A 25675-nucleotide genomic window follows, 5' to 3' on the forward strand; every position below is an offset into this window, starting at 1 on the left:
CAAGCATCCCCGTCTAAGGTGCACAGAAGAGTACAGGAGCAGATATAAACACCTTATTTACGTCTGATAGATTACAGCTCCATCAACAAATAACATTGCTATCGTTTTAAACTCGTCACACAGGGTGTTTTGTGAGGTAGAGTCACCTGCGAGATTTCACTTCAGGAATAATTCCAGCCGTGCTGCAAAACAAAAACAAAAACAAAAACAGCAGAGCGCAGAACGGGAGGTACCAAACAGGAATCACAGCCATCCTCTTCACTGAGTCAGGTAGTTCATGTGACATGAAAATCAACCAAAAAAAAAAAACAACACAAGCCCAACATTGCAACGATTAATTATAGCCTACAGCTCGATTGACGGGGTTTGCATTTTGTTTTGCCTCCACAGTTGAGCAAAAAGTAAACAAGTGAAAGAAAAAAAAGCACAAATGAAAGGTGGCATGTTAATAAGACTTAAAGACTGAAAGGAAAGGAGGGAAACATGGCTTGTATACGTGTTAAGGAAGCAGATTAGAGTGCAATCTGTTGATTTCCACAAGTGTTAAGCAACCCTTCCCACTGGTTTGATTAAAAAGGAGGAGTTCCACACAGACGCACTGAAGCCGAAGCTTATGTGCGGTTTGTCTGTCAAACTACGGGAGGAGAAAAAAAAAAAAAAAAAAAAGCTGAAGGTTATTTATGTGCAGAGAACTTCTCGCAGCTTTTCTGCCCACAATTTCAAGCATTTAATAAAAAAAAAAAATAATAAAATAAACGGGAAATGATGAAGCTGACCTCTACAACTTGACTGCTGCCAGAACAGGATGAGCAAACCCATGATTTAGGTCAAATAAAGAGGTATTATAGTTACAGTGCAAAAAAAGATGAGAAATTCAAGCTTAATAATAATAATAATAATAATAATAATAATAATAAACATAGCACCAAAAAAAAAAAAAAAAAAAAAAAAAAAAGAAAGAAAAGAAAAAGAACATGCATGCAATTAACTGAGGTATTTGAGGAAAAAAAAAAAAAAAAAGCCTATTAATATGAAGACAAATACGTGAGACGACACGCATAAAACGAAAGGCTGGTTTCCACGTCTCGAGGCGAGTGAAATCACGGAGGAACGCGTTCACTGGCGCAGCATCGCGTCGCATCACTTTGGTGAGGTGAATGAATATGATTACAACATCGGTACGTAAAGGTGCTCTGTGTCTTACAGAAGTGTCCGAGCTTTTATTCTCTCTTTTTTTTTTTCCTGTATAAAATCTGCAGCATATTTCCCGAGCGATATGTCGTTTTTGTGTCCTAAGATTAAAACTAAAAAAAAAAAAAACCGGTCGACGCGGTGACGTCTAATCCTCGCGACGATCGTCCGACTGAACCTAAAAAAAAAAAAAAAAAAAAAAATCGTTCCTGGTATCAAAAAAAGGTTCCTGAAACCCAGAAACCCCACACAGTAATAAACGCTTAATATTGTCCTCTGTATATAATGGTTTATATATGGGTAGCTCTATTAAGATTTAGTCATATTTAATAGAATCCATCCAGTTGGTCTACACAGCTATAAAAACATGCATCGTGCTTCTAAATGAAAAGATCAGACACGCTAATGCTGTTAGCAGTGGTGGAAAGTGAACGGCTACCAATCAGCCCTGTGCACATGCGGTTCCCTGTTCTGTGCATTAGCATGTTCGTTCCTTTATAAAATAATAATAATTTGTTTTAAAACGCTGAATTACAGTAAGTGGGAATGTTAAAGGAGGGTCTTTCTATCTAAAAACACTACACTCGATGAATTTGGTGCCGATCAGATGAAATGTACGTGACTGAGCGGAACAGAACGAAATAAGTGCAATGTAGTTTAAGGACAGCGTCTCAAGACCGAGGAAAACGCCACTCTCGCTCCGTGTTCTCTCTCTCTCTCGCTCCGTGTTCTCTCTCCCGCTGTGTTCTCTCTTTCTCGTGCTCTCTTCATCGAAGCAGTTTAAAAAAAAAAAAAGAAGGTTCAAAAACTGGCACTAGTGCACAGACTGTGAGGAGTTTAGCGTTTTTGTCCATTTTTTCTTTTCCCTCTCATTTAAATGTATAGTTTTCGTTTGAACTATATACAGTCTAACACTACTCTAAAGCATACGCTGATTACGCAATACCAACAAAGCAGGAGATTTTCTTTAAAGGAAATAATACAAAAAAAAAAAGGACAAAGAGCAGACACCTGACCTGTAACACTTACAGAATAAAGCAGTCTTGTGATCAAACAGCGTGGAGGAAATAAAAAGGTAAAGATTGTGTTTGCGCAAAGAAAGAAACAAAAAAAACAATGGAACCCATGAATTCAGTCTGAAGCCTCGGAGGATGTCGATGGTAATTTCTCTCGGAGGATGTCGATGGTAATTTCTCTCGGAGGATGTCGATGGTAATTTCTCTCAGTGGAGGACACAGAATGAAGGCGGCCCATGAAGAGGCTTCAGAGTGTCGCAGAGGGCCGGTGTATGTATGTCTGTGTGTGTAGCTCAGCTGTTCTGGACCTGAGGTTGATTGGCTTTGAGGCTGCGCAGGGCGCGCCGTGCCGCTGCTGATTTAGCGATGCGATAGCTCCGTCCAACTCCTTTAAACTTTCCTTTTCCCACCACCTCCACAGTCACGCGAACCTTCCCATCATACGTCCTCTCAGCCGGACTGCCAGAGAAACACACACGCAGGCTTAAATCAACTACTGCCACTAGCCTTAACACCCTATACACAACCTACCCCCTACCCACCCCAACAACCTACACCCTACCCCTTCACCATCCAACACTCTACCCCCTAACCATCCAACACTCTACCCCCTAACCATCCAACAACCTACACTCTACCCCCTAACCATCCAACAACCTACACTCTACCCCCTAACCATCCAACAACCTACACCCTACCCCCTCAACAACCTACACTCTATCCCCTAACCATCCAACACTCTACCCCCTAACCATCCAATAACCTACACCCCTCAACAACCTACACTCTATCCCCTAACCATCCAACACTCTACCCCCTACCCCCTAACCATCCAACAACCTACACTCTAACCCCCTCAACAACCTACACCCTACCCCCTCAACAACCTACACTCTATCCCCTAACCATCCAACACTCTACCCCCTACCCCCTAACCATCCAACAACCTACACTCTAACCCCCTCAACAACCTACACTCTACCCCCTAACCATCCAACAACCTACACCCTACCCCCTCAACAACCTACACTCTATCCCCTAACCATCCAACACTCTACCCCCTAACGATCCAATAACCTACACCCCTCAACAACCTACACTCTATCGCCTAACCATCCAACACTCTACCCCCTAACCATCCAACAACCTACACTCTAACCCCCTCAACAACCTACACCCTACCCCCTCAACAACCTACACTCTATCCCCTAACGATCCAACACTCTACCCCCTACCCATCCAACAACCTACACTCTAACCCCCTCAACAACCTACACTCTACCCCCTAACCATCCAACACTCTACCCCCTACCCCCTAACCATCCAACAACCTACACTCTAACCCCCTCAACAACCTACCCCCTACCCCCTCAACAACCTACACTCTATCCCCTAACCATCCAACACTCTACCCCCTAACCATCCAATAACCTACACCCCTCAACAACCTACACTCTATCCCCTAACCATCCAACACTCTACCCCCTAACCATCCAACAACCTACACTCTAACCCCCTCAACAACCTACACTCTACCCCCTAACCATCCAACACTCTACCCCCTAACCATCCAACAACCTACACTCTAACCCCCTCAACAACCTACACTCTACCCCCTAACCATCCAACAACCTACACTCTAACCCCCTCAACAACCTACACTCTACCCCCTAACCATCCAACACCCTACCCCCTAACCACCCCAACAACCTACACCCTACCCGGGTCAACAACCTACACTCTATCCCCTAACCATCCAACAACCTACACCCTACCACTAACCTTAACACCCTTTACACACATTACCCCCTACCCATCCCAACAACCTACACTCTACACCTAACCTCATTCTATAACTAAAACAAGCACCCTATATAAAACCACAAAGCTTAATATCCTACAACCTAACTTCAACATCCTGCACATAACCACTAACCTCAACACCATATTCATAACTCCTTATACACAACACTGGCCAATACATAAGCCTCTAACCTTCACACCCCAGACTCACCCCGTCCCCACTGATGCGTTTAGCATCAGAAAGTAAAGACAAAAGGGTCGAGCACACCGTCACAAACACATTCCTCACATTTCAATACTTTTATTACTTCAGTAGACAACGATTTTCAGAACCGAACTTGTTCACAACCAAGACGTGCGTACGTACGTACAGAGCACTAAAGAGCCACACCTGAATTTGGCGGTCTCGGGTTCCATCTCCAGCAGCTCTCGCACGGGCGACCGAGGGACGTTGGCGGAGAATTTCTCTGCAAAACAAACCCGACCTTTCAATAGGACAACTCATCATACGTACAAATCAGTGCATTCGAAAGATAACCATGTTTAAGGCCCTCGCCACACGAGCTGACGGACAATCAAGCTATACAACATGCAGACGTGATTCGACGACTGTACGCGTCTCGTCCTTACCTATCAGTGGCCTCATCATTGGATAATACACTTGCCAAACGGTCTCGAGTGACATCTTGCTATCCATGTAAATTGCCCCGGCTAGTGATTCGAAGATGTCCCCCATTGCTTTGGGGACCTCAATATCCTCCTCTTTCTCTTCGTCTTCTTCGGATCGACGCAGCTGAAAGGGAGAAAAGTGATTGCGGGGTGGGTTTTTTTTTCCCCCTCTTTCGTGGCAGAGTTTTCTCACAGGAGCAGAACTGCATTGCCGTACGGCAGACTCGTTTTAAATTAACCGAACGCTGCAAATAGATGAAAACGTTATATGCAGTGAAAATAGCTCGGATAGTGTAGAATATGGAGCGGTGGGTTTTTTTTTCCTTCTGTTCTTTCCCATATCTTCCACCCAATAAATAAGCACTCGGGTTCAGAATTGGTCATACATCACGGGCCAAAACATGATCTGTCCTCAATTACGTTTAACGTCGGACTTAACAAAAGCCCCGTCTGTCGTGCTCCGGAGTCTACTGGAGACGATGCTACTCGGCTGTGTAATTAAGGGTAACGTTACAACCGTTTAATGAATTTGCTTCTCCTCATACAGCATCCAAAGTTGTCCCTGAGGCATAAAAATGCCTTGCAGCAAAACAAGGTTATGGTCAGGGCCAAAATAACCATTTCAAAATGAAATTCAATCCAAGTGAACCCCCCCCTCCCAATCCTAGTGAAAGAAATGAAAGAAAAACAAATAAATATAGAGAACAGATTCACACTGCCGATGTTGGCATGACATTTCCGAGGGCTCTCGAAGGAACGTATTTATCAACAGCTGCTGCACTCAAAACAATGTACACACTGTGTGCTGCGAGGGAAACACACTCTGGAGTACTACATAACTACAGAGAGATCTCTCAGATCCTTACGCTCGCTCGTTTTTTCTGCTTCCAACACGTCGACTTCGAGAACCGACTGTCCGCTCGCTGCCTGACGCGTCCCGCACCTGGACGGGCGCCATCGTAACGAGAAAATCGGATGTCATTCACGCCACCCGTCAGCGGTTTTAACGTCATGGCTGATCGGTGTACAGCCCCAATTCCAAAAAAGTTGGGACACTGTGCGTAAGACGTGAATAAAAACGGAACGCAATAGGCAAGACATATTCTTCCATCCAGATTCCATACCGGCTTTACTTCTGAGAGACTCCGCCTCTCTAAGATACTCTCTTTAAACCCAATCATCTTACTGACCTGCTGCCAATTAACCTAATTTTTTGTGAAATGTTCTTGAAGCTACTGACCTCAGAGTCCATGCCTTGCATTTCGTTCTTCTCCAGCTGAAATTGCACAAAATCGTCGATGACGTGGAACAGCTCGGGCGAGACGGCTTTGAAGTACTTGTGGTAGTCGTATTTGACGGCGAGCGACGCGAAGATGGTGTTGTTGACGAGCGCGGAGCGCAGGTCGGTCAGGACGCCGGGAGAGTGCTGCCGCGGGTCTTCGTAAAGGTGCTTCGTTATGAGGTAGTCTAAAATCGCGTCGCCCAGGAACTCCAGCCGCTGGTAACAATCTGCACTCGCATAGAGGAGACACAGGAGTAAATCGCAACGCAACAACGAATTCGTACGACCTGACGAATGAGGTCGCCTTAAATTATTTATTTATTTATTATTATTTTTTTATACAGAGAGAGCTATTTATTTCCCTGTACGTATCACAATATGAAATAAACATGTACGCTATGCGTGTTTTATCCTGTGTTTTTTTCAGACACTCGACCTGTGATGGTGTTGTAATGGTACGAGGCGTGCGTGAAGGCCTGCAGGAGGTAGGCCTTGTTTTTGAACACGTAGTTGATTTTCTTCTCGAAGTTTTCAAAACCTGAGATCAAGTGGTCGAGGGTGCGCTGGGCGTCCGGGTGCTCGAACATGCAGCGTGCTGGGATCTGTAGCCAGCCGTACTCGTCTTCCGAGTGGCTTTCTCCGCCGACGCCTTCATTCTTCGTCTCGATCCTCTTCTTCACGGGCAGCACCTTGAGGCCGAGCGAGCAGAGGAACATCTGGGCGGCTCTCTCCCCGCAGCTGGTCAGGTAGCAGCCGAGCAGGGCCTCCACGCAGTCGGCGATGCTCTTGTCGGCGATGCACTGCTCCGTGTGCAGGTCGTACGAGATGCACTGCTTGGCCGTTTGAGCTCCGCAGCTCTCCTCGGCCGGGTTCCAGAAACCCACGACGAACTCGTCCTCTTCGGCCGCCTTGCTCGGGTCCAGGTAGCACATGGCATCCCAGGAACTGTAGTCAAAGTCGTCGTGGCCGCCGTCCGACGCGCACGTCGCCTTCTTGGGTGCTTTCCAATCGCCGCTGGGCTCGAAAGGGAAGTCGCCGAGGGGGAACTTCTTCCCGAAGGCGCCGGAGCCGATCAGCATGGTGTCGATGAACTTGATGTGCTCGTGGTAGTACTCCAAGTCGTCCTCGACGTTCACCTCGTCCTTGGGCTCCTTCCACATCAGGTCCTCGTCGTAGTCCGCGTCATCCTCGTCCTCGTCAAAGTCGTCCTTGGTGGCCTTTCCGTTGGCCAGGTCTTCTTTCGCCTAAAAAAGAAGGATTTGTGGAAAAACAAACAAAGCGTTAAAAAAGGGAGTAATTTCTGGAAGAAAAGCGGTCGAGTGGAATATCCCTTTTCAACAGGCCAACGACTCTGAAAAACCCGGCACTCGTTCACAGCAACAACAGTCGCAGAGAGGGATTTGCGACGATTACGGTTAGTGTTTCGGTTAAAGACGCTGTATTAAATAAACCCAGGAGGGTTTTATATGTACAGGCAGAGCCTGGCTGTACCACGCCATGAGTCATCGGCTCGAACGCCATCCAATAGCTGACACGCATCCTGAATATCATCTTTACAGCGTTAGTACACCATAAAGTTGACCATGTGGGAAAGATTCTGATGAATATTCATTAAAAACGTTAACAGCCCTGACATCTAATATTGTAATAATATGGAGAGAGCTGACGCTGAGAATGAGTCAGCTTCAGACGAAACCGGCGTAATCTCAGCCGACACACGAGCAGCCTAAACCGCACCGAGCGACCCAACACACACACGCCGGCTCCAAAACGCCCACTCGAAAAGCGTGGGCGAACGTTCGACGTTTTCCTACCGATTTCTGATTGATGCGTTTTTTTTTTTCCTTTTCACTTTTTTTTTTTTTTGGAAGGCACTCTGATTAATAACACATGTTTCACACACACAAAACTCAACTAGAACATGTAATACGTGCTTGAAACCAACTGATTCGATCATGTTCTTCTAAAACTTCAATAAATCGTTTCATTCCGAATCTTCCCTTTTTTTTTTTTATAAATCTAGCCATGTTATAGTAGTACTTACGCGGAAATTTATCGACCCGCTCATGCGGCAGACCTTTAACTGGCTCCAATAAAGACACGTGTTAAACTGCGTGTTAAACTGCGTGTTAAATGTCTCACTCACTCCGGTCGGCCTGATCTACAACACGGGGAGGAAATAAAATAAATAAATAAATAAATAAAATTCTGTCCTCGAAGCGTGGCCAGGAAGGATGAATGCGCCCCCTGGCGGCAGACAGAGAAAGTCCCGCTCCCAAATAAAGGCCTAAATGTTCTTAATAGCCCACGGCGGACAAAGCGGCTGGGTAATCGTGCGTGAAGATGCATGTTGATACTGAGTTAAGTGAAGCGTGCAGAGCAAAACAAACCAGCGCGAGCTGTGGGAGACCGACCTCATCCGAGTCCCACTTGTCGGTGGTGCTCTTGTCCTGGTTCACCACGTAGCCTGGGGGAAGCCAGTTGACCGGCGGATCAAAGATGGAGACCACCATCCGACTGGGCAGACCTTTCTTCTTCCCCAGGCGGTATAGGTTACAGTTACTGACCTAGAGAAAAAAATTACAATGTACACACATACACACAAAGTCAAAAGTTTACATACACAAAAGTTGTTGTTTTTTTCTCCACATTTTAGAATAATAATAATAATAAAAAAGTCATCAAAACTCTGGAATAACACAAATGGAACTATGGGAATTATGTCGTGATAAAAAAATCCAAAATAAATCAAAATAACTGAGTATTTTAGCATCTTCAAAGTAGACGCACTTTTTGCCTAGAATTTCAGAATTGTATTCTTGGCATATATATATATGAAAATGACACAGTGGAAATATTGCTTGGATTGTTTTTCCATTCTGTGTTTATAAGTCGGCACTTTCCAGTTTCCTAAATAAATGCTCAAATGTCTAATGCAATTTAGACTCACTTTAGCACTCCGTGTAATTAAATTAAAAAACGCACTGTTACTTAAGAAAAAGAAAGAAAAAGAGAGAGAGAGAGAGAGAGAGAGAGAGAGAGAGAGAGAGAGAGCTGAACTGATGAAACTCCTCCGAGTTTGATTAATCATGACCGGCGTGCGACTTCTTACCTTCTTGCTCCTCATGTAGGAGAGCCGTCCCTCGTGGGCGTCAGGGTAAGTGCAGAACAGGTAGGTGGTGATGGCGTGTTTGAGGAAAGAGTCACCCAGCATCTCCAAACGCTCCAGATTAAACCCGTCGCTGGCGTTCGAGAGGGTCAGGGCCTGCAGGATGAGACCCGGGTTTGGGCCCAGAGCTTTTACACAGTCCCCGGGTAGCGCGACGGTCTCGGGTGCTGACGTCGACGACGCAGTTGATGAAGGTGCTTCGGTGCTGGTTGGCGTTCCACAAGCGAGCCGACGCTCTGAGGTAGGTTTCTTCACACGTCCGTCGAGGAAATCGGATTTCTCGTCCGGGTTACATTCATGGCCGTCCTGGCGCTCGCCACTCGGAACTGAGGTAGTGGTTTGTGTCGATACGTCGCTTGCTAGCTGGCAGTTTAGAAAAACATCATGGCCGTCGCTGAGGTTCATGGAGCGTTCGCACACGCTCCTGTGTTCTTCTGATAGCCGGACTCTGTGTGCACACATCTCTAGCTTTACATCTGGCGCGTCGCAGTTCTCCTGCGAGACGGAGCCCTCCTCTCTGGGCTCCGACGAGCCGGCGCCGAGGTCATCCTGGGCAGTGCGATCTGGGGCTGCTGAGCTAGCAGCGTGCTTACAGTGATCGTCGTCGTCTTCATCATCGTCGTCGTCGTCGTCCTCCTCTGTGCAGGTGCTGGGACAGGAAATAAACGACTTGCTGTCGATGGATTTCTTCCATCCAAAGTCTAGATTGGAATACCTGCGGAAATCCATGAGATTTACTTTAAACATGAATAACACGAGCGAAATCGCTAAAAGGTTTTGTAAATGTACATGTTTAGCCCTGAAAACGTTTACACACGATCAAATCTCCGACACAGAGGAAGTCGAACTGACTGGATTACTTCCTGTAATGTTTACGTGCGACATCGGCTCAGTTTCCCTACACAAATACGGTGTATCAGAGACCACGACACTGTGGATCATCGTTATCTCTGAGCTCTACAGGCGACGGACTGACCTGAAGCCGGGCGGCAGGCTCCGAGCCCCTACTCCGGCGTCGACGGCCGTCTGAGCCCGAAGTTCCTCGGCTGTCAGGAGGCAGTGCAGCCTGTAGAGGATGCTGGGAAGGCACACGGCTTTTCTCCACAGAGAAGCAGGGATGGGGTGAATGGCGCACAGTTCGGGAACTAAAATCTGAAAAGATGACGGGTCAAAGTCTTTCTATATTCTTTACGAACAGAACACCAGGGTGTATATAAATTAAGCAGGAAACCATCAGCGCCAGCTCGATAAGACTGAAAACCTGTTTGGAATGAATACCTGTTTGTTTTGCAGGCTCTCCCACTTGGCCTTCCTCTTCTCTGCGCTGCTGAGAGGGAGCGCTTTGCCTTTTTGATTCAGGTGCCGAGGGGTTAAAAGGTTCAGTCTGAGAAACAAACAAACAAACAAAAAAAAAGTGTGCACTTCTTTAAATGGGAGTTCCCTAACGCAAAGAGAGGAATTCCAGAGGTTTCCCCCCACCCCTGGGTTCGAAGTCCCACCTGGAGGATGTGTGGTCCACATCTAAAAGGGGCTGGTTGACATTGGACAGGTCCAGGTTGTACTTGGTTTTGTAGTACTCGGCGAATGTCTCGTACTCTGGCGAGGGGAATTTACTGAGAGGCGTGAGGTCGGTGTAGACGTCGGCGACGTAGAAGCGATGCGGCTGGTCGAAATTACGATACCTGAGAGAGAATTAAAAAAAAAAAAAAAATAATAATAATAATGATAATTCTATAGAAAACATTTTAAAACAGCAGTTTAAGGTGAACAGTATGAACATTTTTTTTTTTAAGTGAAGGAGGTGTGGCCTTTGTGCCTGTCAGTCTCAGTGAAGGAGACGTGACTTGTCCTCCATGCATATAGGTTTCAGTGGAGTGGGTGTGGCCTGTGTGTCTGCTAGTCTCAGACAAAGCCGTGTGCCCTCCCACTTCTCAGCACTAATATTGGGAGTATTTAGAGTGGGTTTCCCCCCCCCCCCCCCCCCCTTCACAATACTGTCTTACATTTTTACTGCCATCATAAATCGCTAGATGCATTAAAGGTATCTTTCATACGTCAAATCACTGATTACATATCGAAAGGCTTCGTCACAAAGGATTAACTTTTTCCATCCCACCTTGGAATGATGACAGCGTCCTGGTAGTCCTCCAGTCGGAAAGTAAACGGGTTCTGCTTCGTGTACTGAGTATTCGGAATGCCGATCCGCGCTTCGGATTTCTCAATATCCTCCATGAACTTGAAGTCCATATCCAAAGTACTGGAACCCCCGACTGGAAAACAAAGGTTCAGATTCTCACCAAAATAAATCAATAAATCCATGATTCATAACCACTGTCTTATCGAATGGTGTGGACAGGAAGCGCACTCACCCACGTCGAGAGGTAGGACGCAGTAGGCCGAGTCGGCCTCGGTGGGCCTGAACTCCAGCGCGGGTTTCTCCAGGCGGAGGATGTGAGAGAAGATGTACTGGTGCAGGCGAGTGATGAGCTCCAGCTGGGACGAGCTCAGAGTGAAGCCCGACTTCAGCAGCTCTATGGAGATGGTCACTTCACCGGAGCGGGTATACACGGGGAAATGAGGAATCTGGAATGCACCATAAATAAATAGATAGATTTTTTGAAGTGTTAAACTACGGAACAGGTCCTAGCTAGAGGACCATTTGACTAAGTTCACTTAGGTTCAACATCTGCATCAGTGTATCGCTGTCATTTTCTTAAGACGTTTTATTCTCGTTTAAATCCCCAAAACTCCAATGAAGGCGGATCTTACTTTTTTAAAAATAAAATAATAATGATAATAAAAGGAGAAGTGCACGTACATGAGGTATGGGTTTAGCCGTGAGAATGCCAAAGCATCTGGCGGTGTCCTCGGGAGGGTACAGCTTTCTCCGGCGGAAATTGAGTTCGTCTGGAAGGGGTGTGGTCAGAACCATCCCGATCACGTAGAGATAGTAAGACTGCTCCGGTACGGGGTAACTGCCTCGCAGGCATTCTGGGATCTGAGCGCACAAAAGACACACACGCAAATGTAAATATTCATATATAATAAATATAAACTTTTTTTAAAAAATGTTAACACGTTTCCGAGGCTAAGTTTTTCGTTCCAGAGTAGCCCTAACTCAAATTGATCTCATCCTGGATGGCTGATTCTGATTTACTTTTACACTGATACGTTTTTTTGGCGTGCTCACAGCTTTGGGGTAGCACTGTCTCCTCTTAGTGGAGCCTGGCCTGCCTGGAACTTCGGTTTCCTCTTCGTCATGCAAGTCCAGCTCCTCTTCATATTTCACAGTCTCTTTTCCCACCGGCATTAAATGATCGTCCAGCTCACCTGAAGACAGACAGAGGATTAGCACGCAAAGGTTCTCGCTCACCTGCTCCAGGAAGACAGTGGGGGGGAAAAAAAATGCGCGTACCTATTTTGTGAAGTTTCTCACAACACATAAGTGCGACAGCTTTCTCAGCAAGCCTCGCGCAGGGCATCGGGGGTCCCTACGACGCCACGTAAATCATGAGCATGAAGCTTTTCGTTAAACCGTTATATAAAATAAAAGGTGCTAAATAACTAAATGCTACTTACAGTAATGGGCTCTCTGAGGGGTGAGTTGATTGGCAGAAAGAGTGTGGATTGGTAGCCGCCCGTTTTCAGCTCTGCCGTCTTACACTTGGGCGCCAAGTGTGTGAAAGGGTCACTAGGAAGTCTTGCGCAATATCTGCACGATTCAAAAAAACAAAAACAAACAAAAAAAAAAACCCGCATTATTACCGTTTACCCGCGTGTGCTCTATCGACGCGTGATCGCCGGTGCGAACGTTCGGCCATAATACTGACCGGTTAACGTGGCCGATAGCCGTGTTGACGGTGACTCTCGGGCCTCCGTCGTCAGACCGTAAGGAGTACGGAGGGAGGACATCGTCGTCATCGTCGTCCAGTACGGACTCCGCCTCGCACTCGTTACGCTCCGCTGACTTGGAGCACTTGTTCCTGAGAATCTAACGAAAAACCCGGCGTTAACTGAAAGCCTTCAAAAATATATTTTTTTTAAAAACCTTGCCTAAAGTCTAAACCGCTGACCTTCTCGATGGCCTTGTAAGTCTTGAGGTCCTCCTCGAATGCTTTTGTGCGTTCGCTGTCGGCCAGCATGATGTAATTGGAGACGGGAGCACGCGCCCGGCCTTTGGATTGCACGTAGGACCGATACTCTGTGGGCAAGTCGAACCGGACCACCAAGTTGCACTTTGGGATGTCCACGCCTTCCTCGACGATGCTGGTGGCGATCAGCAGGTTGGTTTCGTGCGCCCGGAATTTCCTCAGTACCTAAAGGAAAGCAGGAGGAGGAGGACGAGGAAGGCGAGGAGGAGGAGGTGTTTGAGCTTGGCTGACCAAGAGGAAAGCGATACAAAAAGGTTTAACGTTTACTCACTTCCTCTTGTTTTCTGAACTCCACCTCCATCTGCTTGTTCCGTGGCTGGTTCTTGCCGATGCTGTGGCCAGTGATGAAGTTGCTACTAATGTAGGCCAGCTCTGGATCCTGCTTCCCTGCCTCCTTTATAAGCCTGAAGAAAAAAGATAGAAACGTTAGATAGAATTTTAATAGTATTTGCACCGACAATTAAATTAAAAGCACGCTCGTATTCTAGACACCTGATGTTATAACCGTGCGGCACAAACCTGTTTAAAACGACCGCCGTGTAACGCCTTTCCACAAAGACGATACCGCAGAGAATGTTGGTGAAGGGCGAGGGGAAGTTGGCCTCCGCCTTTTCCTTCGCCTCGACCTCCTCGTCGTCGTCTTCATCCTCGGAGTCGCTCCACGAAACGTAGTTGTCTTGGTTGCGGTTGTTGTACCATTCGACGCTCTCGAACTGCTGCCTCTCATAGGGTTTGTACTCGTGCAGGATCTCCAGCAGCTTGATCACTTTGGGAGTGACGAACTTGAGGTCGAGCGACGCCGGCGAGAAGCGCTCCTCGCAGAGGGCGTGCAGTTTCCTCAGGACGGTGTCGGCGAACAGCAGGAACTTGCGGTTCGGCTCTGCCTGCTCGTGCTTGATGTACTTCTGCAGCTCACGCACCATGATGCCGGCGGCTTTATCCGCGCACCAGGGGCCAAGCACGGTCAGAACCGCTCTGCAGTCGCTCAGAACCTATGGACGCAGAGGGAAAAAAAACGAGTCTCGGGGATGAAGATTCATTACAAGGCCATTCCATTTACCCCTAAAGAAATGGAATTTTTTTTTTTTTAAGATTTGGAAAGATAAAAACCGAGTACTACCGACAATTGTTGTGGTTTGTGCCCAGTTAAAAAAAAAAAGTCTTTCTAGGTAGATATATCATCTTAGATGATTTCTTTTAACCAATCAATGGCCTGCACTATTTCTGTCTCCACCCACGTTTCCCTGTTCTTGATTCCTGGCACAGGTGTTTAAAAATGAGAAATGGAACCTGTTTGGGGATGTAAGTGGGGTCTCGGTCCTCCCGGTGTGCAGAGAAGTTGTAATCGTTGAGGAAACGAAGAGCGTCGTCCAGCTCGTTTCGAAGCCTCTCGGACAGGCCGCTGTTATCCTGGTAAGGGCCGCAGTCCAGCACCACCTCTCGAGGCTGGGTCGCGTACCTGTGTTATACGTGATCGGGGGAAGAAAAAAAAGTGCAATAATAACGCAACGTTTATCGAGAGTGTGTGTCTCAGTGAGTGAAGGGGGCATAGCCTCCGGGTTTATCAAACTTCAGCTGAAATTGGCCGATCGTGTGAATAAGCGGCACCTGTCCAGTACGACGAGATCGGTGGCGGTTTCGGCGTTGCTCTTGAGGATCTTCTCCAGGTTCTGGATCTTCTCCTCCAGGTCAGATGGGTCACATTTGCCATTCAGAATGGAAGCGGTCAGACCTAGGATACGTGGGGAGCCTGTACTCTCCTCACATTTCTAAAAGTGTATAAAGAAATGCTTTAAAATCAGTGCGGGAGGGGGGTCGGGGGGCAATGGGGTAAATATTACTATTGCACCCGAATGAAAACATTATCATATGACAATACATCAACTCAATATCAGGTTTAATATTCATACACATTTGCATTCTTATTAAACCGGACATCTCTCCAGTACAAGACGATGCCTATATTATTCGTTTCTTTGTTCGTGAAGGCGGGGACGAGATTCTCGAAACGAACACTCTGTCATTTTACCTTCATTATGTCCCGATACGGATGGTCCGTGATTGCGAGGTGGCACTCGTCGAAAATGACCAGGTTGATCTGGGATAGTGGCAAGACCCCGAACCTCAGCATGTGCAGGAAGATGTTGCACGTCATAACGAGCACCTGCCAGAGAACGAGGAGATAAAAAATGATTACAACGTGACAGGGTGGTGGTGGTAAGATCGGGTCTGCTTACGACACTGAGAAACTCGTCAGTGTTTTAAAGCGGCCGAAAAACTTTTCTCTGAAGCGAGCCGAACTGTTCGCTGGACCGCTAACCACGTTACACAGACCTAGCGCTCTGAGTGATTAACATATCACACGTTATCAGTTGGATCATTAACACAGTAATTTAGTAAAAAGTAACTCTTTTGCTTTATAAGCTGATAGCCTAGCAACCACCCAGAACACCCTAGCAACCGCCGAGCAACACCCTAACAGACTTCCTTTCTCAAGCCCACATCAAAGTTTGTCGTGACGCGTGTCACCTATAGAATTTCTTTTATGAAATCGCCCAGTCCTACATTACACTGTGTATAGAAATAAGCACGTCGAATCAATTTATTTATTTAAATCCCACCTGATTTTCCTTTATCTCTTCATTCCAAGTGTCCTCTGTCCATGACTTGGAGCTCTCTACGTATTCCCCGACCCGAAGATCCGAATGGGTTCTCACGGTGGAGGCCTGCTGAACCACAGATGACGCTACGACCAAAGAAAACCCGTTAATGAATTTGTTAAAAAACAAAGCGGGTAGAGTCAGCATGAGTCTTGACTGTATACGTACACCGTGTATGAAAATGTATATACATATATACACACACACACACACATATACATATATATATATATATATATATATATATATATATATACACACACACACACACACATTATATATATATATATATACACACACACACACACACATTATATATATATATATATATATATATATATATATATATATATATATATATATATATATATATAAATAAAAGAAACAGATCACGTGATATTCGTACATGTATTGACCAGGAAAACGGTCCTCCTCCCATCCTCCTGGCGGATTTGGTGGGAGAGCTCTTTAATAAGAAGCACTGCGATAAATGTCTTCCCTGAGCCGGTATTTAAGCAGACTATAGTGTTGTGTTCAAGAGCTGCTTCGAGAAGTTCAACCTGAAGGAGGAGGAGAAAAACAAACAAAGCACACGAAACGCAGACGTATGAGAATGTAGATCGTGCAGTACATACTAAAATCCCTCGTATTCACGTTGTCGACATGTACACGTATAAAAACGGAGAGGAAATTAATTAACGTCTTAAAAATACGCGACTCGCCTGATATTTTCTTGGTGTGTATATGTTGTCGTGGATAGCTTCCTGCTGCCACGGCAGGCCGAAGAAAGGCCCCATGGGCGAGGAGGCAGGGGTCACCAGCTGCAGTCCTGCCATGCTGAGACTCCGATCATCCAGTGTTTATCTCATTTCGTCCTGCTCTTCCAAAGCTCACTGCACAAACACAAAACAGCGCAGACTGACTCGTTTACATTCTCTTAATTAATAAAAAGGCTCACTTCAGTTTGTTTGTTTGTTTCTTTTGGTTCGAGAGGTGTATATCTCAGAAATGTATTTATGTATAAACACTAACCCACCGGGCAACGGAAGCGTGCTTTGAACGGACTTACAGGGTGTGTGTTTGGCACGGCGCTGTGAATCCCGGCAGCACTTATTCTGGGCTTCATCATCGCCATCGGCGCTCTTCACTCGTCTCGCGAACACACGCCGAATCTACAGTGCAAAACACACAACGTGCGTCATATGACATAACAGAACAAAAAATAAATACATTTTACACCGCAATGGTGCTGAATTCTCAAATCTGATTGGTTAGATAGCGCTGATAACATTTTTAAAACGGCACAGCTCGAACGGGTCATATAAACAGGGTTGTTTATTTATTTATTTATTTAAATGTGCGCAGTTGCTAATATGCTGAAATTCTCTATGAGATGTTTATCATTTATGGAAGGAGTCTCCAGTTGCAGCGCTTTGTAACAGTGCCTCGGGGAAAGACTTCAGTCTTTTGTTTTAAGGTTTCATGATTGACAGCATCGCTCGTCCTGTAGACGTTTCCACCATTTTAAATGAATAAATTTTTATTTTTTATTTATTTTTATTTTTTTAAGTATAACGTATTCTTTAACGGATAAAATACATAATTATGAATTACGAATTATGCGGTATGAAGAGAATGTAAAATAAAAATAAAAACACGTTTGGGTCGTGCTGTTAATAAAGGGAGAGAATGCACTTCAGGGTGGTAGCAGTAACTCGGCTTCATCACGCCGCGCTGCCGCTGATTATTTTCCTATCACGGCACTGATCGGGATGTTTCCAATTTCACGGTCGTTTAAATCCGATAGTAAGTATTTTTAGGCAGAGCTTTACGAAACCACAGAGACGCACATTACCCTCACGCAGCTTGCTGATGGTCACAGCTCCAGATGAGATTTTCCCAATGTTCTGAAAAAAAGGAGAAAACACCCAATAAAAATCAAAGAGAATATTATTATGAATATGTCCATGGCAGGGAATCTGGATCTGGCCTGTCAACGAGCAAGTAAGCGGCGTTCCCTGAACACAGCTGTAAAACATCACGGCTCACGACGCGGGCCTTCGACTCGGCTCACGGCGCATTCGCTCCTGGTTAAATCCTGCGCTCTGCTCTGCGAGTCGGGCTGCCGTGAACTCGCGTATTTTCCGGGTGAGGACACGACACGGGCTGCTCGTAATATCCGTGTAAAAACAAATAAATAAAATAAAATACAAAACAATAAACATGTAGTCCTGTTAGTGCTTCATGTTGATCCAGGTGAAGTGAAGCGTACAGGGAAACAGTGCTGATGTTGATAGAGTTAAAGCTGAGGATCTCATAAAGAGACAAACTCAGAACCGGGGATACAACACTGTATAGGGGGGGGGGGGGGGGGGTCCTGGGGGTCTTAGACACACAGAGAGAGAGAGAGAGACAGAGAGAGAGAGAAAGAGAGAGACAGAGACAGAAAGGGAGGGAGATAGGTTGAGACAGACAGAAAGATGGAGAGAGAAAAAGAGAGCGAGAAGTGATGGAGAGAGAAAAAGAGAGCGAGAAGTGATGGAGAGAGAAAGAGATAGAGAGACACAGAGAGTGGGGGAGAGATCGAGAGAGCGACACAGAGAGAGATGGGGTGAGAGAAAGACTGGGAGACAGAGACAGACAGACACAGGGAGAGAGGTAGACAGAGATGGAGGAAGAGATACAGAGAGACACAAACAAATATAGAGACATCGAGAGAGAGAGAGAGAGAGAGAGAGAGAGATGCACGGAGAGACAGAGACAAAAAGACAGGCCCAGTGAGAGTGATGCACGGAGAGACAGAGACAAAAAAAGACAGACCGAGTGAGTGAGTGAGTGAGTGAGAGTGAGAGAGAGAGAGATGCACGGAGAGAAATAGAGAAAAAAAAGACAGACCTAGTGAGTGAGTGAGATAGATAGAGATAGAGAGAGAGAGAGAAAGCGAGAGATGCACGGAGAGCGACAGAGAAAAAAAAGACAGGCCCAGTGAGGGAGGGAGGGAGGGAGGGAGGGAGAGAGAGAGAGAGAGAGAGAGAGAGATGCGGAGACACAATCTGTGTGATAAAAGTGGTTTCACCTTATTATATCACACACAATCTCACGACCATTTATGAATCATTTCATTTATGGGTTTTTAAAAAAACAAACCCAGACCCGTTTCAGATCAGACCCAGGATCCAGACCCGTTTCAGATCAGACCCAGGGTCTACCAGCAGTGCCTGAGGAAAGCACTTTAAACATATATTCGGTTTCCTCGCCTCAAACACACCAGACCAGAGACGTTGACAGATTATTCGAGAAATAAAGACCGGTGGCTTTAGTGTGGTTTAAAACAACACGCCCAGCTTCTAAAGGTCGTGACGGTTCTGTGTACGGTTCAGACACCCTGCAATCACAGGCACCACGGTTCGACGCCGAAAATCCAGGCCAAGAATTTACTTGCCACTTGGAAAAAGAAAAGAAAAATAAAATCCCCGAAGGCACTCTCTCATTCAGGAAGCGAAGGCAGAACACACGTGTCACACGCCTTCATCAATAATTCATTCCTGCTTACATTACTGTCGCCTTCATTTGAAGGCAGCGACACATCCATTTTGGAAGAAATAACATTTGTCGAGCACATGTGGTGCACAGGCGCGGGCCGCCATAATACGCTGCTTTCATCTGGACTGGAGGAAGGAGAAGCCTGGATGATTAGACGTTTACACGTGACGGAGCTCGTCGCCCAAATCGTCACCTCTCCACCTCTCCACATGCTCTGGGGGAGTTTCGGTTATTAGGTTGGGTTTTGTGTAGAATATACAACAGCAGGTCACGGCACTGATCACTCTTTATATAAGCACACACACACACACACACACACACACACGGGGGGTATCAGTTTTACTGGAACTTTCAGACAGGGGGAGAGAGAGACAGATATAGAGAGAGAAAATGAGAGAGGTGGAGAGAGAAAAAAGATAGAGAGACGGAGAGAGAGAGAGTGGGGAGAGAGAGAGTAAGAGAGCGAGACAGAGAAAGAGAGAAAAAGAGATTGAGAGAGAGAGAGAGAAAAAAAGAGATGGAGAGACAGAGAGAGAAAAAGACGGAGAAACAGGGAGAGAGTGGGGGAGTGAGTGAGAGATTGAGAGAGAGAGAGAGAGAGAGAGAGAGAAAGAGTGGGGGAGAGAGCAAAAGAGAAAGAGAGAGACAGAGAAAGCAAGAGACAGAGAAAAACAGAGAGAGAGAAAGAGAGACAGTGGGAGGAGAGAGAAAGAGTGGAGGAGAGAGAGACAGAAAGATAAAAAGAGATGGAGAGACAGAAAGAGAGAGTAGGGAGAGACAGAAACAGAGAGGGTGGGGGGGACAAACAGAGAGGGGCGACAGAAAGAGAGAATGGGGGGGTGACAAACAGAGAGGGGGGAGAGAGAGAGAGACAAAAAGAGAGAGAGAGTGGGGGGAGCGATGGAGGACGAGAAAATCATTTCTACATTATTTTACGTCGCAATAAAAGAAAGCTGTAGAACAGGAGTTTATACCTGTCCAGTGTTCTACCGTTATCGTTTCTATAGTAACGACCTACACGGTGACTTGTGGCACGGTGGACGTGTGTAACTCTGTAAGGACGTGTGAGGAGGCATTTATTTATCATTCATGGAAGGAGTCTCCAGTGTCAGTGCTGTGTAAGAGACTTCAGCACCGCGAGTTTCCTGAAAACAACCTGTGCTTTTATTTACTTTTATGAGCCTCAAGTGACCTTATGAGCAATTTTATATACGTTATACGGTCAAAAGTTTATGGACACCTGACCATTGCACCCGTACAACTTCTTCCAGCTTTTTAACACCACATGTCTGCCAACTCAAAGCCTGAATGAAACTGGTGATGAAAGAGAAAATCAACACGAACTTCATAACAAACCGTCAATCAAATCAAATCAAATCAAAAGAAAAACAACAAAAAGTTGCAACTGAATTGCTTCAAGTTTAGGCCTCAATTCGACCTCGGCTCGGGCTGAATTCCAAATAGCGCTGAATTACTCACCTAGTGTGCTAGGTAGGGCACGACACGTCGCAGCGTTAACCCCTACCGAGGGCACTAATACAGGGAGCCGAGCACTATTTGGTCTTATCCGCCGATAGTGCGCGTGAGGAAGAAATTAAGCATGCTGAGGGAACAGAAACGTGAAACGCGTTATTCTAGAAATTATTAACCACTAAAAAGGAATAAAAGAATTCAAAACAATCCCAGATTTATTATATATTTAGTATTTGTTATACAATTATTTATTATGTATATAGTTAGCGTAGTGGGCTAAGAGGCTAACTAAAAAAAAAACGGAAACGTTATCAAAATGTTATCATTATTCTCGCGAATACCTGTCATTCATGTTGAAGATGGCACAGAAGCTAAATTTGCGTCTTAAACACTGTATTTATGCGCACTATTATTATTATTATTATCTTATTAAAACGACGGTTGGGTGAACAGCGGATGGTGACTATGCTAAGCTACGCTAAGCTAGCTTGCTGAAATGTCACAGCGCTGGCCTGTTCAGCTAGCTGGGTACCGTTATAATTTCTACATTTCTTTTTATTTATTGCCCCGGTGCATGAAATGAGATGTTTACAGTGCTCGGTATGAGTAGAGAATCTCACCTATGATGTGTGTTCGGTAGCTTTAGTGCTGTGGAGTAAAGCGAGTTACTCCTGTTCTCACTCCATTCCCTCCTCTCACTGCTAACACAGTTACATGCACGCGCACGCCGCAAGAGCGCGCACGCAAAGCAAACAGGAAACCTACAAATCCTTACCCGATCCTAATATAAACTCCAGCATAAAGTTATGAATAAAGAGAAGGAACTCGATACCACATATTATTTATTTTCTTACTTGCACTGTAATAGTTGAATAGTCAGTTCTGTACATGGCAAATGTGATCAGAGACACACACACACACACACACACACACACACACACTTGGAGATACACACAGAGAGAGAGAGACATATTCAGAATGACAGAGAGAGAGAGAGAGAGAGAGAGAGAGAGAGAGAGATTCAGACAGACAGACGCACATACACACACAGACACACTTGGAGATAGACAGAGAAATATACAGACAGATACACACACACTTGGAGATAAACAGAGAGAGAGACATATTCAGACAGACAGACAGACACACACAGAGAGAGACATTCAGACAGACAGACACACACAGACACAGAGACACACTTGGAGATAGACAGAGAAATATTCAGACAGACAGACAGATACACACACACTTGGAGATAAACAGAGAGAGAGAGACATATTCAGACAGACAGACACACACAGACACAGAGACACACTTGGAGATAGACAGAGAAATGTTCAGACAGACAGATACACACACACTCAGAGAGACACACACCTTGTGTGTCTCTATTTTCAATTTCAGTTTGAAAATGGAGAGAGACAGACAGATAGTGATAGACACAAACACACCCTATGTGAGAGAAGAGAGAGAGACACACTCAGAAAGACAGAGAAACACAACTCAGACAGGGACAAACAGAACGATAGAAAAGAGACAGAGACTCAGAGAGAGAGAGAGAGAGAGAGAGAGAGAGAGAGAGAGAGAGAGAGAGAGAAAATGGGCACATATTAAGGCAGGCCTAGATTTCATGGTCATGTTTAATATTTTTTAGGTTTTATATGCAAGTTATCATCATTATTTCAGTGGAATTGTAATGGAATCTTTAAATGTATTTTTCTATGTTTTTGTAACCAGATTTTAAAATCCTAGAACTATACTTGTAGATGGGATGCATCATGCAAAACAGGAACAGTTCAGGAAAGGTTTCCTAGTCTGCCACACGGTAAAAGAAATGACTAAAAACTGTCCTATTCACTAGATAAACAGACCACTGTCCCTCAGTGTGTACAAATCTTAAACCATTTCTTCTAAAAATGGCTGTGAGGCTGTCGTTCATTCACTGACCACTGGGTGGCGGTGTTTACAACAAATTAACCTCATGTCACACAACTGAGGCTCCTTATAACAGGGGACCGCTATACCAATGAAATCAATTCCACCCACCCCTTCAGTACAAACTTAGTTTATAATCGAACTATTAAAATATCAGGCTCATTGTTTAAACATATGCAATAATATTGGAACACTTTTATTCCTGGTCTTTGCTCTGACAGAGCGGAATAATAAATACAAATAACGTGATGGTGGATTGGGATTTCCAGCCCTGCTTTATCCCATGTACGGTATGAGAGGGTTTCTACACTTTCTGGAGTGCCCTATATGGAGTATATCTGGGGATTTCTAAATAAGAGTACAGAGAGGTTATGAGTTCAAATCCCAGTTCTGCCAGAAAACCATTTAACCCTCAACTCTTCAGCTCTGTGCTTGGATCGGAATCAGTCTCTCACTTTTGTACATTACATTCTAACATTCACGTATCCTGGTTGTGGATCCGGAGCCTATCCAGGAAAAACTGGGCGTGAGCCGGGAATAAACACCAGAGGGTACATAAATCCATTACTGGTCACTGTGTGCACAGATATTCACACCTAGTGGCAATTTAGCATTGCTACTGGCATGTTTGTGGAGGAAACCGGGGAACCCAGAGGAAACCTACATAGGACACAGGGAGAACGTGCGACATTCGGACGTTCACACAGAACCAGGGACCCTGGAGCTGTCAGGCTATTTGTACAGAAAAAACAACAACAACAACAACAAAGTAGGAGACGCTTGTTTTTTTAGGAGGCATGTTATTTATTTGCACAAGGATCTTCAATACAAAAGTGAAGTACCGATTTACCAGATAGCTTTTACAAAACGTAAAACGTGGTCCGCAACCACAAAACTCCTCATGCAGAGATCGTGAGATCGTGGTGGAAGCGCGCGCACACACACACACACACACACACACACACACACGCACAGTGCTTACAATTGGTGTTCCATCAAAGGTGTATGGACACACAGCATTAAGGAAACGATCATCTATAACTCGTCTACGCATACAAAGGAGAAAAATAACAAACGCAACATGTCAAATCGAGGAAAAAAAAACAAAAAAAAAACAGCAACAACAACAACAAAAAAAAGCACTTCCTTTGAAATGGCTTCTATAATACCAGATACATACAGACCTCACCAGGACGTAATGGGAAAATTTCAAAGCCGTCGGTTAACACCCTAAGCAACGGGTCAAAGTGAGCGGTGTAGACATGACTGGCTGAATGTGCTGGAAAATATACACGTAAAATATAGAACGACAGCTCGGTCGCTTTAGAAATACTTCATCGTTAAAAGAATAGCGGAATCAATCTTTCGTCGGTAACTTGAGCGTCAAACTACATCTTTGGCGGATCTTTATTTTGGCGCTTCGCGTTCTGGAAAGTGCGACTCGACACCGAGCTTATTCACAAAGACCTGCAGTTTATAAGCCGTGGATTCTGTAAAAGTGCATTTTACATTGAAATTTCATTAAGCTGCATTCAAGAGGACCACTCAGGATATTCTTACATCATCATACATCAATAAAGAAATCCCCCCAGCATTTAGGCACGTGTCAATATTATTATTATTATTATTATTATTATTATTAAATGTTAAATATAATCTGAAAACCTGAAATCATACATGACATTTTTTATTTTGTTGGTTAACAGCTCATTTGAAAGGAAAACTCCGCCCTGAAGCTTGTTCAGTGTTTATATTGATGTAATGCGGTTATAATGGCGAACACTGCCCTTAAACATAAAAGGTAACATTCAGCTCCAGACCTTCTTTTCTCACTCTGCTTTTTTATTTTTTTTAAAGAAATCCCATATTAATCCCCAGCATCCATCCGGTGATTTTGCGATTGTGGAACCGGACGCAAAAATCCAGCAAACTCCGCAATATTCCCGAAGAGCTTGCAATATTCCGAATAATTACCGTGTAAAAATACGGTTTCCCGCAGACTTAGGAGCGCCGAGACGTGACGCGCGACGTCGTCGCAACGTCCGGAGCCGTCTTCGATTCACGTGCGTCGAACACGAGTACAGATAAAAAAGGTCTCGTTTGCCAACAAACGCCACTGCGAAAGAGCGCGGAACAATTTCGTACGATTGCGATTTCGCCGATTTGAGTAAAAAAAAAAAAAAAAAAAAAAAAAAAAAAAAAAAACCCAAAATACCGCACAAAGCACACACACACAAAAAAACCACGCAAAGTTGCATCGCAAAATTCTGAAAACGCCGCAGTAAAATCGAGCGATTTTGGCCGCAATCACAAAAAATAATAATAATAATAATAATAATTCATCGTAGAACTAGTGGAGACTCAAAAGTCCCAGAATGCAACGCGGCTACACGACTCGGACACTCAACGTGGATACGGTGATCTCCGAGATGACGGTTGCGACGGCGTCGATGCCGGGATCAGCGTGAAAGCTTTGGAAGCTGATCTGTTTGAGCAGAGTGTATAGACAAGGAAGGGAGAGAAATCTGGAGAGAGTAAACCACTAAAGCGCCGCTGCATCAAACACAATCTCTTTACACAGACATGAAGCAAGGGCTAAATCCCAGCGGCGCTGCTGATCAGCAGGGGCTCGAACGGAAGAGACGGACGCGAATAAAACTCGGAATCGATCTCGGACGCCATCGACGTCTGCACTGTTGGTAATACGTATCCACGTGGAAGTCGTTCAGGGTGGATTCGCTTTTAACTGACAAAACAAATATAAATGGCGGTATTTTAAAAAA

The 25675-nt window shown here is 45.2% G+C and overlaps 1 protein-coding gene across 6 annotated transcripts; it reads right to left on the reverse strand.

Annotated features, from left to right (window-relative positions):
* Nucleotides 1-962: 962 nt before the first annotated feature.
* dicer1 (dicer 1, ribonuclease type III) lies at nucleotides 963-21685 on the reverse strand. 6 transcript variants are annotated; one of them, XM_017477188.3, is made up of 30 exons: nucleotides 21578-21685; nucleotides 20964-21087; nucleotides 17797-17848; nucleotides 17011-17113; nucleotides 16664-16834; nucleotides 16348-16501; nucleotides 15903-16027; nucleotides 15311-15445; nucleotides 14890-15050; nucleotides 14572-14740; nucleotides 13801-14273; nucleotides 13553-13685; nucleotides 13204-13446; nucleotides 12961-13121; nucleotides 12710-12842; nucleotides 12546-12621; nucleotides 12321-12460; nucleotides 11949-12128; nucleotides 11500-11713; nucleotides 11247-11400; nucleotides 10630-10812; nucleotides 10409-10514; nucleotides 10107-10282; nucleotides 9074-9845; nucleotides 8352-8528; nucleotides 6398-7205; nucleotides 5920-6188; nucleotides 4641-4803; nucleotides 4402-4477; nucleotides 963-2666 (listed from the first exon to the last, which is right to left on the reverse strand). In XM_017477188.3, the coding sequence occupies exons 5-30, from the start codon at nucleotides 16775-16777 to the stop codon at nucleotides 2501-2503; spliced, it is 5661 nt and encodes a 1886-aa protein (XP_017332677.1). In that variant the 5' UTR covers nucleotides 16778-16834; nucleotides 17011-17113; nucleotides 17797-17848; nucleotides 20964-21087; nucleotides 21578-21685; the 3' UTR covers nucleotides 963-2500. The 6 variants fall into 6 exon arrangements, with proteins under 6 accessions (XP_017332677.1, XP_047013425.1, XP_017332678.1 ...); XM_047157469.2 differs by having other exon boundaries at nucleotides 17792-17848; XM_017477189.3 differs by lacking the exon at nucleotides 20964-21087 and having other exon boundaries at nucleotides 8376-8528.
* Between the last annotated feature and the right edge of the window lie 3990 nt (nucleotides 21686-25675).

Source organism: Ictalurus punctatus, chromosome 9 (assembly GCF_001660625.3).
Source record: "Ictalurus punctatus breed USDA103 chromosome 9, Coco_2.0, whole genome shotgun sequence".
NCBI lineage: Eukaryota > Metazoa > Chordata > Actinopteri > Siluriformes > Ictaluridae > Ictalurus > Ictalurus punctatus.

Excerpts from the sequence above, each read along its gene's own strand:
- dicer1 (XM_017477186.3), bottom strand. The coding sequence starts at position 16,777 with ATGGCAGGACTGCAGCTGGTGACCCCTGCCTCCTCGCCCATGGGGCCT. Across the intron at positions 16,028-16,347 it reads CGTTTTCCTGGTCAATACAT|CGTCATCTGTGGTTCAGCAG; the intron begins GTACGAATATCA and ends CTTTGGTCGTAG. Across the intron at positions 2,667-4,401 it reads CCCGAGACCGCCAAATTCAG|TCCGGCTGAGAGGACGTATG; the intron begins GTGTGGCTCTTT and ends TTTCTCTGGCAG.